A 16,347-nucleotide genomic window follows, 5' to 3' on the forward strand; every position below is an offset into this window, starting at 1 on the left:
ACTTATTTTACATTTTGTAAAAGTGCCATTATATGACCCCTTTAATTCAACAAGTTTGCATTAAACCAGTCAAAAATACAATTAAAAACATTATTAATGTTGCAAATTATAATTTCTGTTGTTTGAGAAACGTTTTATTTTATAATTATTTTTATAATTTAATTATTCAGTCTTTATCGAGTCCAGAATTTCTTTTTTTTTCAAATTCTTTAGTGATTTTTTAGTAAATATTGTGTAAAATATTATTAAATTGAATGCACATTTCACATTTTAACAGGGTTATTATTGTTAACTAAAACTAAATCTACAAACATTAAAAAATGTGTTTTCATTATTTAAAATAAACTTTAACTGAAATAAAATAAAATAAAATATAAAAAACCTTAAACTTATTGTATTTCAGCTAGTTGCCAAGTCAATATTTCTCATTTTCGTTTAAGCATCTCATTAAGTTGTATTAAAACAACTAAAACTAAACGAGCCAAAACTAATACATGAAATCAATAAATACTACATAGACATTAAAAAACTATTAAAAATGATGAAACACACAACAAAATTGCTAAAACTTTAACTAAAATTAAAGTGAAAACAAAAAAATCTGATTGAAAATATTACCAAAAATATAATAGTAAATCAATACTAAAACAACACTATTAGATTTTTATTAGCATTAGGGGTTATGATTCTCAAATGATTTGTTCGAAGCACTTCAGTCTCTTTAAACCCCTCTTTTTTATATTTTCTATCGAGTGTTCAAAATACGTAGATTTGTGTGTTATGTTGTGTAATCCCAGTGCAGCTTTAGTTATCGGGCTAACCGGCTAACTCACCTTATTGTTCTCTTACTGTAATATAGTTCTGCTAATCAGCTGTGGGCCCATTATTACCTACAATTGTGATGATTAATGCAAATTATCTGCTATTCTTATTACTTGGACAATAAGAATGGATCAAAGATTTTTGTTTACAAACTGTAATGTTTTATCAGTCATTTACGTTTGTGCTTGGCTAACGTTTGTACGTGGTAGACCAGTCACAACAGACTGGACCATCTGACCAATCAGAGCTCAGTATGCTAACGGAAAAAAACAAAACAAAAAAAACAATGATTATTCATACTTACAGGTTGTGATTCTGAGAAGCAAGTTGGTCCAAATAAACTGGGTACTGACCCATCTTTCATGGACGAGCATTTTGCGAATCCCTTGTTGAACTCACTGAGATTTACAAAGCAGTCATCAGTAAAATGACAGGAAACTACAAAAGGCTGGGATTATACTGCTGAGGTATCGTAAAAATGAATTCCAACCACTAATTCTTCACATCCTCAAACTTTTGAAGTAAAATAACACAAATTTGCTGTTACAGCACAGAACACATCAGTGTCTTCTCGACATAATATAAACCACACAAACCAGGGTCAAAGTGATGGTCAAAGTAGTTGTTCACGGGCAGCCAATGAAGACCATAGGCGGGCATTATGCAAAAATGTTACCGCGTTACTTATGCAGGTCACAGAAATGAGACTGGAATTACTGACGACTTGTTTAGGCGGTTCAGAGTCAATTTTTTTCTTTTGGGAGACATTAACTTTATTTATTACATTCACAGACAGCTATATTACACACTGCATGAAAGGTAATATTCGATAAAGCATAAAAGGGGAACTTTCATTGAAATATAAATAGTCATTTGTAAGATTATAAATGTTGGATGATCAATGTTATGTGACCTCAATTTCTTTCAAAAACTGTTGAATAGTAGTGTATTATGGTATGTCTCTTTACACACAGACTCCTGAAGCACAGAGAAACATATGGTTTTAGTGAGCATGTCTCAGTGGGGATGGGCGGCTCATAACTGTGATCGATGTCTCTGCTCTGTTTTTGCTCTTCATAGTCTCACAGCTGTCAAGCACCACAATTTAAACTCTGCAGCAATTATCCCGTCAGACTCGTCTTTAAATAATAATTAAACACATCTATTTGTCAGCACATTCCATATTTTGAATCCTTATATTACATTTCTTAAATGCTTTCTTTGGTATTTTCATTTCATGTTTACCATTCCATATTTTCCTGTGGGAACTTAACCTAACATGGCATCTCATGCGAATCCTCCCTTTTTAATTGCAGGACTGTACAGTGTTTGAAATGGAGGAGAAGATATTAGAAGTGGTAAGTAGAAAGTCTTGCACACAGTATATTTATGAATTCCCTTGAAGCAGCAACATTATTCAGGCATGCAAACTTCTCTCAGGTCAGAGATTCAGCTGTTGTCTGTGATGCATTTGGGTTCATTGTAAGTGTGAAGAAGCAACTTCTATTGTTCGGTTGAGATGTTCTCCTCAGGAACCACTGAAGCATCCTGTGGTAGATAACAGTATCTCGCAGTCTCCTTCAAAGGAATGTTCTGGATGTAATACAATAATTTTTACAGATAGTAAAAACAAGCATAAATTGCACACTGGAAGTCTATGGGGCAAAGTATTAGACTTGCATAAATGTTAAAATACACGTACAAAACACATTCTCCTACTTCAGCTTAATATGCAGAGTGTGCAAGAGATACTGAATAATCGATGAGAAATAATATTAGAAATACTTCATTTTATTCTTTTGGAATTTGATTGGATCAGATTTGATAAGTTATGAGATTTGGTTAATATTATTTATCAAATCCCTCAAGGCCTTGGTTATGTCAACAGAATAGAAAAATAGTTTCAATAATCATGCACAATACAGCCATATTTTTAGTCACCCTCATGTCACTCCAAAATATGTTGACTTTTCAATATGTTGACCCATTGACTTATAGGAAGAATCACCGACAACTCTGTCTGGTCCTCAAACTACGTTTAACAACCAAACACACACAACGCAAGGTCACACGTGAGACCGGAGTTCTCGCGCAAGACTGGAATTATTATTAAAAATGTTAGCCTGCAAGAAGCTTGCAATCCAAATTGTCTGCGTGCTATTTTGCAGCAAAAAGGAGAAAAATAAAAAAAAAGATTATGGAGGAGGAAATGGTTGGGGAGACATGGGTCTATAACGCATCCCCCAACTTCCCGCTGCCCTGTATCTTGCTCTCTCATTGGCTGTAGGTCATCGCCGATGTCATTTTCAGTCAGAACACATTTCACACAGCAGGACTTTGAATTGCAGACAGGTCCAGATATTTTGCATGGCGTCTGCAACACACTGTAGATTCTCTCAGTTCGCATCTTTGATAATTCACAGTGTGTGATTGTCACTCGCGTGAACGAGCACAGAGTTGCCTCCGTTTTTTGGGTGACTAAATTTGTTGGCGAGTAAAAACCGGGCCTAAAATCGTGCAATGTGAAATCGGCATAAGCCTCAGACATCATGCCCACAGACTGTTGGCTGATGTATAAGGCACACAAAATGGGAAATACTTTAGGAGTTGCGAAGTTGTCATCGTGATGCCAAACCCCCTCATGGAAAAAGACAGCCGTCGTGTTAATATCTGTGATAATGAGTGCTTCGAAACACTGGATTTTCAAAAGTATGTCAAGTTCATGGTGTTATCCCTGTTGAAAAAACCAGCATATGCTGGTTAGGTATGTTTTGAAGCATGGAAGCTGGTTTGAGCTGGTTTATGCTGGTCCTTAGCTGGTCATGAGCTGGTTTAAGCTGGTCAAGTGCTGGTCCTAAGCTGGTCCTGAGCTGGAGCTAGTTGCTTAGGACCAACTTAGGACCAGCATAAACCAACTCAAACCAGCTAATGACCAGCATAAACCAGCTCAACCAGCTTCCATGCTTCAAAACATACCTAACCAGCATATGCTGTTTTTTTTTAACAGGGATTGTTGCGGGAAACTTGCACAACCTTCTTGAATGATTAATTTATTAGATGCACTCCGGTCTGCTATCGTAGGGACATCGACTTAATGATTGGTTGCTTTACATGTCGATCAGACGTCCTTTTGGGCGGTCCTTAGCCAATGAAAACTGCTATGGAGTCCAGACCTTCTGCCATAAGTCTGAAGGTCTGGCTGCACAAGACTACGAAATATGCAAGAAGCAGCTTAATATCATTTTGTGAAAATATCACCATAGGCACTTTTTTCCAAGTTCTGGTTAAGTTATTATGACCAAATAAATTCTTAATACTGCAACACTGATCTTTCTGTTTACTTAAGGCACGGGTTTTGACTGGCATTTGTGACTCCACCATGAGAATGACCTCTGACCCCTTGAAGACTCACATGACCTGTTTGGAGGAAGTCCCCATCACCAATATCAAACCAGGCGAGGGACTGGTAAGTGTCAACAGTCTTTGCACATTACCCGCTGGTACTGTTGTACTCGTTGCATAACAACTGCATATTATTTGCTTACTCTTTGAAGGGAATGTACATCAAATCCACTTACGATGGGCTGCACGTCATCACCGGAACCACAGAAAATGTGAGCCAAGCTTCTTTAAATCACTAATAATGTATCAATGTCCAGCATCATTCAAACCACTTCACAGTCTGTGACTAATGGATTGCCAAGATCCATAAAACAAGAAACAGAGTATAACTTCAATTGATTCTGTCTCTGTTTCACTCCTCAGTCTCCAGCAGACAGAACTCAGCGGATTCATGCAGGTGATGAGGTGATACAAGTCAACAGACAAACAGTGGTGAGTCCATCCGTCTGTCACATGATAGTGAGGAGGATTATGGGTAAATAATCTGGTCTAAAAGAGTGAAAGGAAGCAAGATGATAAGCTTTTGTGTTGGACTGAGTAAACCTGATCCATGGGAGAGAGATATGTCAGCGCTGAAAAGCCTTTTGGATAACCATATTGTTATGGACACCTTTATCATTATTTTGGATCAGTGCTGTTTTGTATTCACCTCATATTTACAGTGAAAGCACTGGATTGGTGCCGAACCATTTGTGTTTGTACAGCATAAAGCTATTCAGATTACATTTGCTCAGCTACAGTAGGATCAACTTTCCCCCCATTTATGGTCATTTATATCCAGGTTTCATTTCAGGTCCACCCTTGTGAAAAAGAAGTGCTCTTAATTGTATTGAATGTGCACTTGTAGCATACCTCAAATCTTAAAAGTACATATAAAAAAAACTTAAGTGCACTTTAAAAACATGCACTTTGTAATAAAGTCATATAAAAAGTTTTACTTTATAGTACATTTTAAATAATTATTCATTTAATCTTTTATGTTTTAAAGAAGTACACTTAATTTGATTAACATACTAAAATGTGTAAAGTACTTGATTATAATTCTTACTGTAGTGTGTTATTTGATATTACATTATTAAAGTTAATATATTTTAAATGTACTAAATTGCAACTTTATCATTATAAATTTGTAATTGCAAATAGGTTACATTTAAATACATGACATAAAAGTTTCAGTAGAAATGACATTAAAGTATATTTCAGTTTAGCATAAATGCTTGTCTGTACATCAGTACTGTAACCATATTTAAATGACTATAAATGTAGTTATAAAATTACATACTGTATAAATATATACTTAATCCTACACAAATTGGCCTAAAAGCACTCTTAAGTTCAACAAATTTGATTTACTATAATACAATTTACTATGATACAATTTAATTTAATTGTAAATAACATAAAATTAATCAAAATCATTATATTTATTTTGCACTTAAGTATTGTAATGATCATCCACTGAAAACATGAAACAAGAACAGACGTGACAAGTATATTCTTTAAATTATATTTTTTTAATAATAAGTACGCTTTTTAAAAGTATGCTAAAGTGTTCTTTTTCACAAGGGCATTTCTGCCTCAGAGCAAAAAATAAATAAATAAATAAAATTGTGAGATATAGTTGAAATTAAGTCACATTTTGAGACAGTCACAATTAGGAGAAATACAGATGTAAGAATTAAAGTTAATTGTTCAAGTAAATAATACAGTATATGCAATTATGAGAAAGTACAAGTAGAGAAACAATGTTGCAATTACAATTAATAATGAAACAATTTTGAGAAAGTCATAGTTACCAGAGATAAAGGCACAAAACACAAAATGTCAGAATTATTTGTTTTTCCCTCTGGCTTAAATACATTTTACACCAACAATTTAAATACTATATCAATATTTATTCTGCATTACAGCAATGAAAATGTACTACAGTAATGAGAAATTTGCATAATTATTATGAACGTCATTCCACAATGCAAATACATCTTAGTGGTCCTAAATTGGTACTGGAGATAGGCTTTACTTTCATTAAGTGAAATATTTCTTATTTCATAGTTTTGACTTTGGGGTGAAATATGATCTTGTCATGTTTTTGACAGGTTTTGTGAGAGTCATCCATTAACAGATGTACTAATGTAACTTCTCAGGTGGGCTGGCAGTTGAAGAATCTAGTGGAAAAGCTCAGGGAAGATCCTCAGAATGTGACACTGACGGTGAAGAAAAGGCCATCAGGTACCTGTGGCTTCACACCGGCACCACTGAAGAACATGCGCTGGAGACCCCCTGTCGTCCAGGTACTGCCCTCATTCTCCTATAGATCAGATGCACAGGAAACTTTTTGTCTGTTTAGATTTGGGCTGGAAATTCAAGTGGAAAACTGTTATTTTACAATTTTACTGTTTTTTACTGTATTTTTGATCAAATAAATAAGGCCTTGGTGAGCATTACAGACAAAAACATAAAAAAAATCTTACAGACGCCAAACTTTTGAACACTAGTGTAGACTGTTCATAGTTAGTAGTATGCAAATAGTGATAGCTTGTGAGCTATTTTACACTGTGTTTCTCTGTGTTTCACATTTGCACAAACTCCATGAACTTTCATTGTCTCAACATGAGTGGATGGGTTTGTATGGGTGTTGCAGAACTAAAACAATGAAAGACTTCTTCCCCTCCACACACATTAACTTGCCTCTGAAATGCATATTTATGTCACACATCTTCCACAGCTGACTTATGCTGATTAACAGTTAAGATTGCTGGACTAGCAGCAGGGTTTCACATCAGGATGTGTGTTTCCACCTGATTAAACTCCCGGTCCAAATGTCACACAGCCATTGATTTTAGAAATGCTGTAGCTAATATTAGTCCAAACGGACTTTCCCAAACTCCTCGCCATTCTTTTAAAGGTCAGACTGTAGACTACATCTCAGGAAAAACGATTTCTGTTTGATGAAAAAAAAAAAAAAAAACATTAATCTAAAAATCCAAGATAAATAGTTTATGTATTAGTGTTTCACTTGCTGAGGCTATTTTTGATTTGTGTTATGAACATGATTGATACCTGAAATCAGGCTAAGATTTTTGCCTGAAAAAAATGAACTGGGTCATTAAGTAACCCCTTAGCAACCACCTACAAATTGTGGTGATGAGTTTTCACAAACAAATGTAAATGGACCTACTCGACCCACTCCGAGCGGAATTCAAAACTGGCATCTCCTGCATGGGAGGTGGGGCGCACTAACAAGGATGCTAAAGACTGTAGTCTCTTATGCGCTTCTTGAGGCCAAAGGTGTGATGTTTACATGCACTGCTCTTACTAGCTTGCTTCCGTTACACTCACCCCCCTAAACCTCACTTCCATCTGGATTATGGCGAAAACCCTCTGGTCCTACTCGCCCCACTCTGAGCGGGATTCAAATGGGTATCTCCGGCATGGAAAGCGTGCGCACTAACAAGGACGCAGCCTCTAGTGTCAGTCCCTAGTGCGCCTCTTGAGGCCAGGGGAGTGAGGTTTACATGCACAGTTCTTACTAGCTTTCCTCCGTTACACTCACCCCCCTCACCCCCAAACCTCACTTCCATCCGGGTCACGGCACCAAATGAAACCCCTCCAGTTCTACTTGCCCCACTCCGAGCGGGATTCGAACAGGTGTCTCCGGCATGGGAGGCGGGCGCACTAACAAGGACACAGCCTCTAGTGTCAGTCTCTAGTGTGCCTCTTGAGGCCAGGGGAGTGAGGTTTACATGCACAGCTCTTACTAGCTTGCCTCCGTTACACTCACCCCCCTTAAACCTCACTTCCATCCATGTCACGGCACCAAATGAAACCCCTCCGGTTCTACTCGCCCCACTCCAAGCGGGATTCGAACAGGTGTCTCCGGCATGGGAGGCGGGCGCACTAACAAGGACACAGCCTCTAGTGTCAGTCTCTAGTGTGCCTCTTGAGGCCAGGGGAGTGAGGTTTACATGCACAGCTCTTACTAGCTTGCCTCCATTACACTCACCCCCTCTAAACCTCACTTCCATCCATGTCACGGCACCAAATGAAACCCCTCCGGTTCTACTCGCCCCACTCCAAGCGGGATTCGAACAGGTGTCTCCGGCATGGGAGGTGGGCGCACTAACAAGGACCCAGCCTCTAGTGTCAGTCTCTAGTGCGCCTCTTGAGGCAAGGGGAGTGAGGTTTACATGCACAGCTCTTACTAGCTTTCCTTCGTTACACTCACCCTCCCTAAACCTCACTTCCATCCGGGTCACGGCACCAAAAAAAAACCCTCTGGTTCTACTCTCCCCACTCCGAGCGGGATTTGAACAGGTGTCTCCGGCACGGGAGGAGGGCGCACTAACAAGGACACAGCCTCTAATGTGCCTCTTGAGGCCAGGGGAGTGAGGTTTACATGCACAGCTCTTACTAGCTTTCCTTCGTTATACTCACCCCCCCAAACCTCACTTCCATCCGGGTCACGGCACCAAACGAAACCCCTCCAGTTCTACTCTCCCCACTCCGAGCGGGATTTGAACAGGTGTCTCCGGCATGGGAGGCGGGCGCACTAACAAAGACACAGCCTCTAGTGTTAGTCTCTAGTGAGCCTCTTGAGGCCAGGGGAGTGAGGTTTACATACACAGCTCTTACTAGCTTGCCTCCATTACACTCACACCCCTAACCTCACTCCAATCTGAGTCGTGGCACCAATGAAACCCTTCCGGTTCTACTCACACCGCTCCAAGCTGGATTCAAACCAGTGTCTCCAGCATGGGAGGCAGGCGCGATAACAAGGACTCTAAACAAATTTTAGGAAGTGTAAAAATCTAGTTTACATAATGTACCTTTCAATGAATGAAAGGCCTTTTTGCCAACAAATGTTCTTTTGAATATCTGTTTATGCAATTCAGATAATCCATACAGGAACTTATTACGTATAAAGACTATTATCAGTTCTTTTTACAAAAGTAGAACAGTACTTTTGGAATGATGTGAACTTAAGTTCATTCTTGCCCTGGCAAAGTCAATACTTAAAGGCTTAAAGAAAGTCTACATTCATCAAAAATAGGCATGTCTTAAACAAAGCAGGGCCTTGAGATGGGGAAAACAAACTTCACTACAAAGTGTCTTATAGTAATTTGGTGTTGAGATCAAAGGTCTATATGGATTGAAATGGAGTGCAAATGATCCAACTGTTAATCTCATTTTAAAGATTATGTAAGATGTAATTTAGCAAGGCTTTCTTCATAGTTATCTTATGCAAATATATCTTAAACATGGCAGAATGAGGGACTAATAACTTTGTTTGTTTTAGAGCCCATCCTATGTGCCTGCTGCCCAGTCATCCAGAAATCCTGTGCAAATCTCTGTCAAGCGGCCAGAGAAACCTGCAATTTTAGATCTCTATATCCCTCCTCCTCCTTCCATGCCATACAGCCCACGGTCAGTATATGTTTCTCTGATAACTTATCGCCTTCATATTAAATCATATTAAATTACACTGTGGCTCTGTTTCAAAACATGAACTTCCTTACTCTACTTCCTGCATAGGCAGCTGCCTCCTAAGGCACAATAAGCACTACAAATTATGCTCCTTAAAGGATTAGTTCACTTTGAAATGAAAATTAGCCCAAGCTTTACTCACCTTCAAACCATCCTAGGTGTATATGACTTTCTTCTTTCTGATGAACATAATCGCAGAAATATTAAATATTAAAATGTCCTGACGCATCCGAGCTTTATCAGTCTTAGGGATCAGTGAGTATGCACTGAAGAAAGTGCTTCCATCCACATCCATCCATCCATCATAAATATGTGCTCCACACGGCACCGGGGGGTTAATAAAGGCCTTCTGAAGCGAAGCGATGCGTTTATGTAAAAAAAAAAAAAATCCATATTTAAATAAGTTACGAAGTAAAATATGTAACTTCCGCCAGACCTCCTTCCGTATTGAAGTTATGAAGAAAGTGTAAACTGGCGTCACGTCAGTTACACTTTTTCTGTAAGTTGAATAAGGGCATAGGACGTAGCGTAAGCTTTGTGAACTGCAAGAGTTTTACACTTTCTGTGTACGGAAGGTGGCTCGTGCGGAAGCTAGATATTTTACTTCATAACTTGTTTAAATATGGATATTTTTTTTACACAAATGCATCGCTTCAATTCAGAAGGCCTTTATTAACCTCCCAGAGCCGTGTGGAGCACATATTTATGATGAATGGATGTGGATGGAAGCACTTTCTTCAGCTCATTCACACTGATCCCTATCACTGCCATTATAAAGCTCGGATGCATCAGGATATTTATTAATATTTCTGCGATTATGTTCCTCAGAAAGAAGAAAGTCATATACACCTAGGATGGCTTGAGGGTGAGTAAAGCTTGGGCTAATTTTTATTTTAAAGTGAACTAATCCTTTAAGCCCAAAGTATACTCCAGTTTTGGCACAGATTAGCATATAAATACAGCCGAATACATTCCAGGCGGTCTTGAATGCACCAGAAGTCATAAATTGTACATACGAACTTCCCAAGAGGACTTGAATGCACCGTAAGCTCTAATAATCAAAGAAAAGCATAGTGAAAATACACCAATATTGGGTAGAACTGTCATTTTTATTTGTAATTACGAACTTTTTACCAATAGGCCTACAATATTTCATCCACCATCTTAGAGAATTGTTTCTGCCTTAAGCCTTAAAATGCGGCCTTGGTTTGTTAACTCTAAAATGCTTCTATATCTCTGTATGTCTGTAGAGATGCAGAGACAAGTGAATGTGCAGGTGTGAAGATGAGACCAAAAGGTTCAGAGTCGCCCAACTCATCTCTGGATTTAGCTAGTAGACGGCGTTCAAATATCAGCGACTACAATAGCAAACCTAGTGTAAATCCAGCTGAGGTCGTCATCCCACAAGCACGACTGAGACAGCGGACTCCATCTCGAGGTCAGTGCCTGTTCGGCCAAAAGTACTTTCACCAAAGTATTGTCACTGATACAAAACACTGATACATTTTTATTATTTTTTGTGTATCCAAACTCAAATTTGTTTAAGTAGCATGTAGTCTGAACAGCAAAAAAATTTAAGAAATCTGATTCTTATCAACCCAATGCAAACCAAATTAATATTTCAGATACAAACCACATATATTATGGTGAGAAAATGTCTTTCTATTGAGCTGGTAATTGACTGAAGTTTAGTCCAGTTCATCTTACGAGAAAGTTCTGTTAATAAATGGTTCTAAAAGACTCACAAAATCACAAATTCAGTCTGACAGTTTAGTCCAATTCATGGATAAATTACTTTTATGAGCCAGTTCTGTTAATAAATGGTTTAAAAGACTCACAGAATCACGAGTTATCATAATCAGTCTGACTGTTTAGTCCAATTACTCTTATGAGCCAGTTCTGTTAATAAATGGTTGAAAAGACTCAAGAGTTATCAGAATCAGTCTGATGAATCCTTTTCTGAATGAAATTCCTGAATCAACATGACTCACTTACCGAACTGCAAGGTAACTTTCATTCCATCTGAATGACACAAGTTTTTAGTGAAAATTAAGTTACTAAATAAATGTCTTAGCCAGCATGCCTTAGGCAAGGACTCAATTAGACTGATTCTTTCTTTGTGCATGTGCTTTAGGAAAGCCACGTCCCATGTCCATGCCAGTAGACACTTGCCTGGGCGTGTCGGACTCTCCCTCTAGACCCTGGGCTCTTGGAAGGAAAGGTAAGTGCAACACCTGCCTGTGTGTAAACTACAGCTGAAGCGAGTTAATCTCCAGCTGTCAGCGTAAACATTTCACAAGCCCAATTACATGCAGACAAAGGTCAGATAACACTGTACACTTTGCATTTTTGTCTCTGTAAGTAGCTTAAGGGGTAATCTCTGTATACCCATAGTTCATTTGGGTCAGACATCAGTAAACATGTGTAATGTTTTTGCAGATTAGAAATACATGTAGAGTTGTTTTCCTGTTGTACTGGAGAATGTGGACTAAAGCGACATCATGAATTTTCTTTTACATTGTTGCTTAGTCGGTACCAAAAAAGACCAATGTCTTTTAGAAATGGTGCCAATATTTTATTCACATTAGAACATAGATAACATAACAAATGTTTAAACTGAGAAATTTTACACTTTTATCCACTAAATGAGCTCATTTCAAATTTGATGCCTGCTACAAAAAAGATTCAGCTGGGAGAACATCTAGCAACTAATTAAGTTAATTGATATCAGGTCTGTAACAAGATTAGCTATAAAAGGGATATCTTAGAGAGGCAGAGTCTCTCAGAAGTAAAGATGGGCAGAGGCTCTCCAATCTGTGAAAGAGTGTGTAAAAAGATTGTGGAATACTTTAAAAACAATGTTCCTCAACGTCAAATTGCAAAGGCTTTGCAAATCTCATCATCTACAGTGTATAACATCATCAAAAGATTCAGAGAAACTGGAGAAATCTCTGTGCGTAAGGGACAAGGCCGAAGACATTTATTGGATGCCCGTGGTCTTCGGGCCCTCAGACGACACTGCATCACTCATCGGCATGATTGTGTCAATGACATTACTAAATGGGCCCAGGAATACTTCCAGAAACCACTGTCAGTAAACACAATCCACCGTGCCATCTGCAGATGCCAACTAAAGCTCTATCATGCTAAAAGGAAGCCATGTGTGAACATGGTCCAGAAGCGCCGTCGTGTCCTGTGGGCCAAGGCTCATTTAAAATGGACTTTTCCACTTTTAAAGTGGAAAAGTGTTCTATGGTCAGACGAGTCCAAATTTGACATTGTTGTTGGAAATCACTGAATTGGCCTGCCTGCAGTCCAGATCTTTCACCTATAGAGAAAAATACATCAAAGAAGACCACAAACTCTTCAGCAGCTGGAAACCTATATCAGGCAAGAATGGGACCAAATTTCAACACCAAAACTCCAGAAACTCATAACCTCGATGCCCAGACATCTTCACACTGTTTTGAAAAGAAGAGGAGATGCTACACCATGGTAAACATGCCCCCATCCAAACTAGACCTGTAGCAGGCATCAAATTTGAAATGAGCTCATTTTATGCAAAAAATTGTAAAATTAAACATTTGTTATGTTATCTATGTTCTATTGTGAATAAAATATTGGCTCATGTGATTTGAAAGTCTTTTAGTTTTCATTTTATTTAAATTTTAAAAAAAGTCCCAACATTTCTGGAATTTGGGTTGTGTGTGTGTGTGTGTGTATATATATATATATATATATATATATATATATATATATATATATATATATATAGATATATAGATATAGATATATATATTTGGGCCTGAAAGAGAGTGAGCCTCAGTCAGGTCAGAAAAAGTAACACAAAAGTAACACAACACAGTAAAAAAGTAATGTAACTAATGCAAAATTGTAACAGATTACTTTTAAAAGTAACTTTCCCCAAAGCTGAAGATTGTTCCCAAAGCTTCCCAACTATGATAAAATATCTCTCATTAAAAGTGTTTCCATCCTTAGATGATGTCTCTTGTCTTTCCTCAGGTGAGGAGGTTTTGCACAGGTATCTGAGTAACGAACAGATCCCCACCATCTCAGAAGAGTCACCCTGTTACCCACTGCCCTACCGGCCCACAGGCGAACGGCAACTCGTCCGAGGGGTCGACCACATCCGCGGCAGCCAGTGTTTCATCAATGCAGACCTACACGACAGCGCCACCATACCCTACCAGGAAGCTGTGGCACGGAAGCCAGCAACAAAATCTTCCAAGAGACCACCCTCAGAACCCTCACTGCTCAGCAGCTGGATCGCTCGACTCAAGCTGCTCACACACTGAATGCCGCTGGTTGTCTGCCATCCGTGTGCAGTATTATCATTTAAAATCTGGAATGTTCCACAGGATCTGAGACCAGGATCTGTGGAAATTCAGTTTGGCCAGTATTAAAGACATCCTCGGTGTAATGCCTGTTACTTTATTCAAGGTTTCATCAGCAGTAAAGACTACTGAAAACTCTATTCCTCTGATAAATCAGGTTTTTAAAAGGATTTTCACTTGGAACTGTGTCATAAGTTATTTAATTTGTGCATATATTGTATATTATAGATACTGGTCCAACTTATTTTCCACTTGCTAAATAGCTTCTCTTTTTTAAACATATGCCTTATGTAAGTTAAAGCTATTTCCTATCTGAAATATAGAGAAGATATGGGCAAGATTTTTTTTTTTTTTTTTTTTAAATAAGTGTCCTTCATTAATAATGTGCACATTGACATGTTAATAAGGCAAGAAAGTTCTTGTGAAATACCAAATGTATGATTCATGTTTGGGAAATTTTCAGAATTTAAAATTGAACTTTTGACGCTCTACAGGAAGTTGGAATGGACTTTGAATTGGAATGACAGGAAGCTGAATTTACTGAAATGCAAAGTAATAATTTCAATGGTCCAAGACGATTTGACTAATCATGGCTGATAAGTAGAATATACAATATTCTCAACTGATTAGACATATTTCTCACTCTGCACTTTCAAATTAACAGTCAAAAGTTTTTCATTTTGTCATACAGCACCACTTTATTGAGGTCGGTAAGAACTTTTTTAAAGGAAATTAATACTTTTATTCAGCAAGGATGCAATAAATTGATCAAAAGTGACAGTAAAGACCTTTACGTTGTTCCAAAAGATTTCTATTTCAAATCAAAGAATCCTGAAAAAAAAAAAAAATGTATCTCTGTTTCTTTTAACAATTTTATTGTTATTAACTGTGATAATATGTTACAATATCAACATATTAGAATGATTTCTGAATGATCATGTGACACTGAAGACTGGAGTAAGGATGCTGACAGTTCATCTTTGCGTCACAGGAATGACATTTTAAAATATATTAAAAGAAAATAGTAACTTAAAATTGTAATATTTCATAATATTACTGTTTTTATTTTTGATCAAATAAATGCAGCCCTGATTAGCATAAGAGACTTCTTTTACAAACATTAAAAAATCTTACCGACCACAAACTTTTGAATGGTACTGTGTGTGTTATAGGCTACTTTATTTTTTGTATAATATACAGTTTATTCTGCTCATTCCATTTTGATTTGACTTCCTTAAATTCATATTCAAATTACATAGGCTGTCTGCATCCCGTTTGCTACCTCAATTCAAATTCAGGAATTGGCAATGTGAATTCAACTCTGAATGGCAGAGAACCCTGGTGAGTAGATTTAGCCATTTCATAGCGTGAAGTGTCTGCTTTCAAAAGACTTCAATTGTGCTACAGTAGCACAGTAATAAAGTCTGACACCCTTTTTACTTTACTAACTTGCATTTCAGTGTGCAAATTACTGACTGTCTTACATGATATAAATGGTCTTCTGTTGCGAACTTTATTTATGCTTAAATCATTTCAACAGTATCAGATGCAAACAAACTGATAAACAAGAAAGCTCGAGTCTTAAAACCACAGACTACTGTAACACTAGAGCAAGTCATAGTTTTGAGCAAGATAGGATACTACTTGATGCTCGTTTATGTTGTCAAACTCTGTTAATAAAGAATGCTATAAATGGGAAAATCCTCTCATACCATGGATTCTTGTGTGGAGCAAATGCGGTCAGCTTAGCTAATATTTCCCATTAGCCTATGCTTTTCCTCCAGGGGGCGCTCGGCGACTCAGAAAGCGAATCAACTGTTGAGTCGCATTCAAATTGTTTAAACAAAAACATATCTTACTTTTTCTCACATTTCTACGCCTTGAAATGTGGCTTATGATTGGAGAATTTTAACATGATAGCCTACTTAGCCAGGAGAAGTTTAAGATAAAATTTAAGATAAAATTCTTTTTCAGAATTTTTATCTGTATTAACGAAACCAAACAATACATTTTTCAAAAATAAAGAAAATTGAGAGTACACAAAATCAATTACATACGCAAACTACACTTTTGTGTAACAGCAAAATAAATGTACAATAGTTTCATCTTGCATATTACAAAAGTTACACATTGTGTCAATGTCAGATTTGAATTTCTTTAGGTAAACTATTCACTAGATAGAATCTGTGATTTAATTTGAAAGATACTTCTTTAACTTTGTTCACAATAAGGTATTTATATGGCAATAGCCAAACCTTTTTCCAGTTTACAATATTAGCAAAGT

The 16,347-nt window shown here is 37.4% G+C and overlaps 1 protein-coding gene across 3 annotated transcripts in view; it reads left to right on the forward strand.

Annotated features, from left to right (window-relative positions):
• Positions 1–15,779, forward strand: part of cnksr3 (cnksr family member 3) — a 39,807-nt gene extending 24,028 nt beyond the window's left edge. For 2 of the 3 annotated variants that reach the window (XM_051875543.1, XM_051875545.1), the window contains exons 5-13: positions 2,139–2,180; positions 4,169–4,288; positions 4,377–4,436; positions 4,588–4,656; positions 6,369–6,515; positions 9,521–9,648; positions 10,959–11,146; positions 11,843–11,929; positions 13,732–15,779. In XM_051875543.1, coding sequence (XP_051731503.1) covers positions 2,139–2,180; positions 4,169–4,288; positions 4,377–4,436; positions 4,588–4,656; positions 6,369–6,515; positions 9,521–9,648; positions 10,959–11,146; positions 11,843–11,929; positions 13,732–14,024 — 1,134 coding nt within the window. In that variant the 3' untranslated portion in view covers positions 14,025–15,779. Of the gene's footprint in view, positions 1–2,138; positions 2,181–4,168; positions 4,289–4,376; positions 4,437–4,587; positions 4,657–6,368; positions 6,516–9,520; positions 9,649–10,958; positions 11,147–11,842; positions 11,932–13,731 lie in introns of all 3 variants that reach the window. The other variant, XM_051875544.1, reaches the window with a different exon arrangement.
• Positions 15,780–16,347: the final 568 nt, after the last annotated feature.

Source organism: Ctenopharyngodon idella, chromosome 20 (genome assembly GCF_019924925.1).
Source record: "Ctenopharyngodon idella isolate HZGC_01 chromosome 20, HZGC01, whole genome shotgun sequence".
Classification (NCBI taxonomy): Eukaryota; Metazoa; Chordata; class Actinopteri; order Cypriniformes; family Xenocyprididae; genus Ctenopharyngodon; species Ctenopharyngodon idella.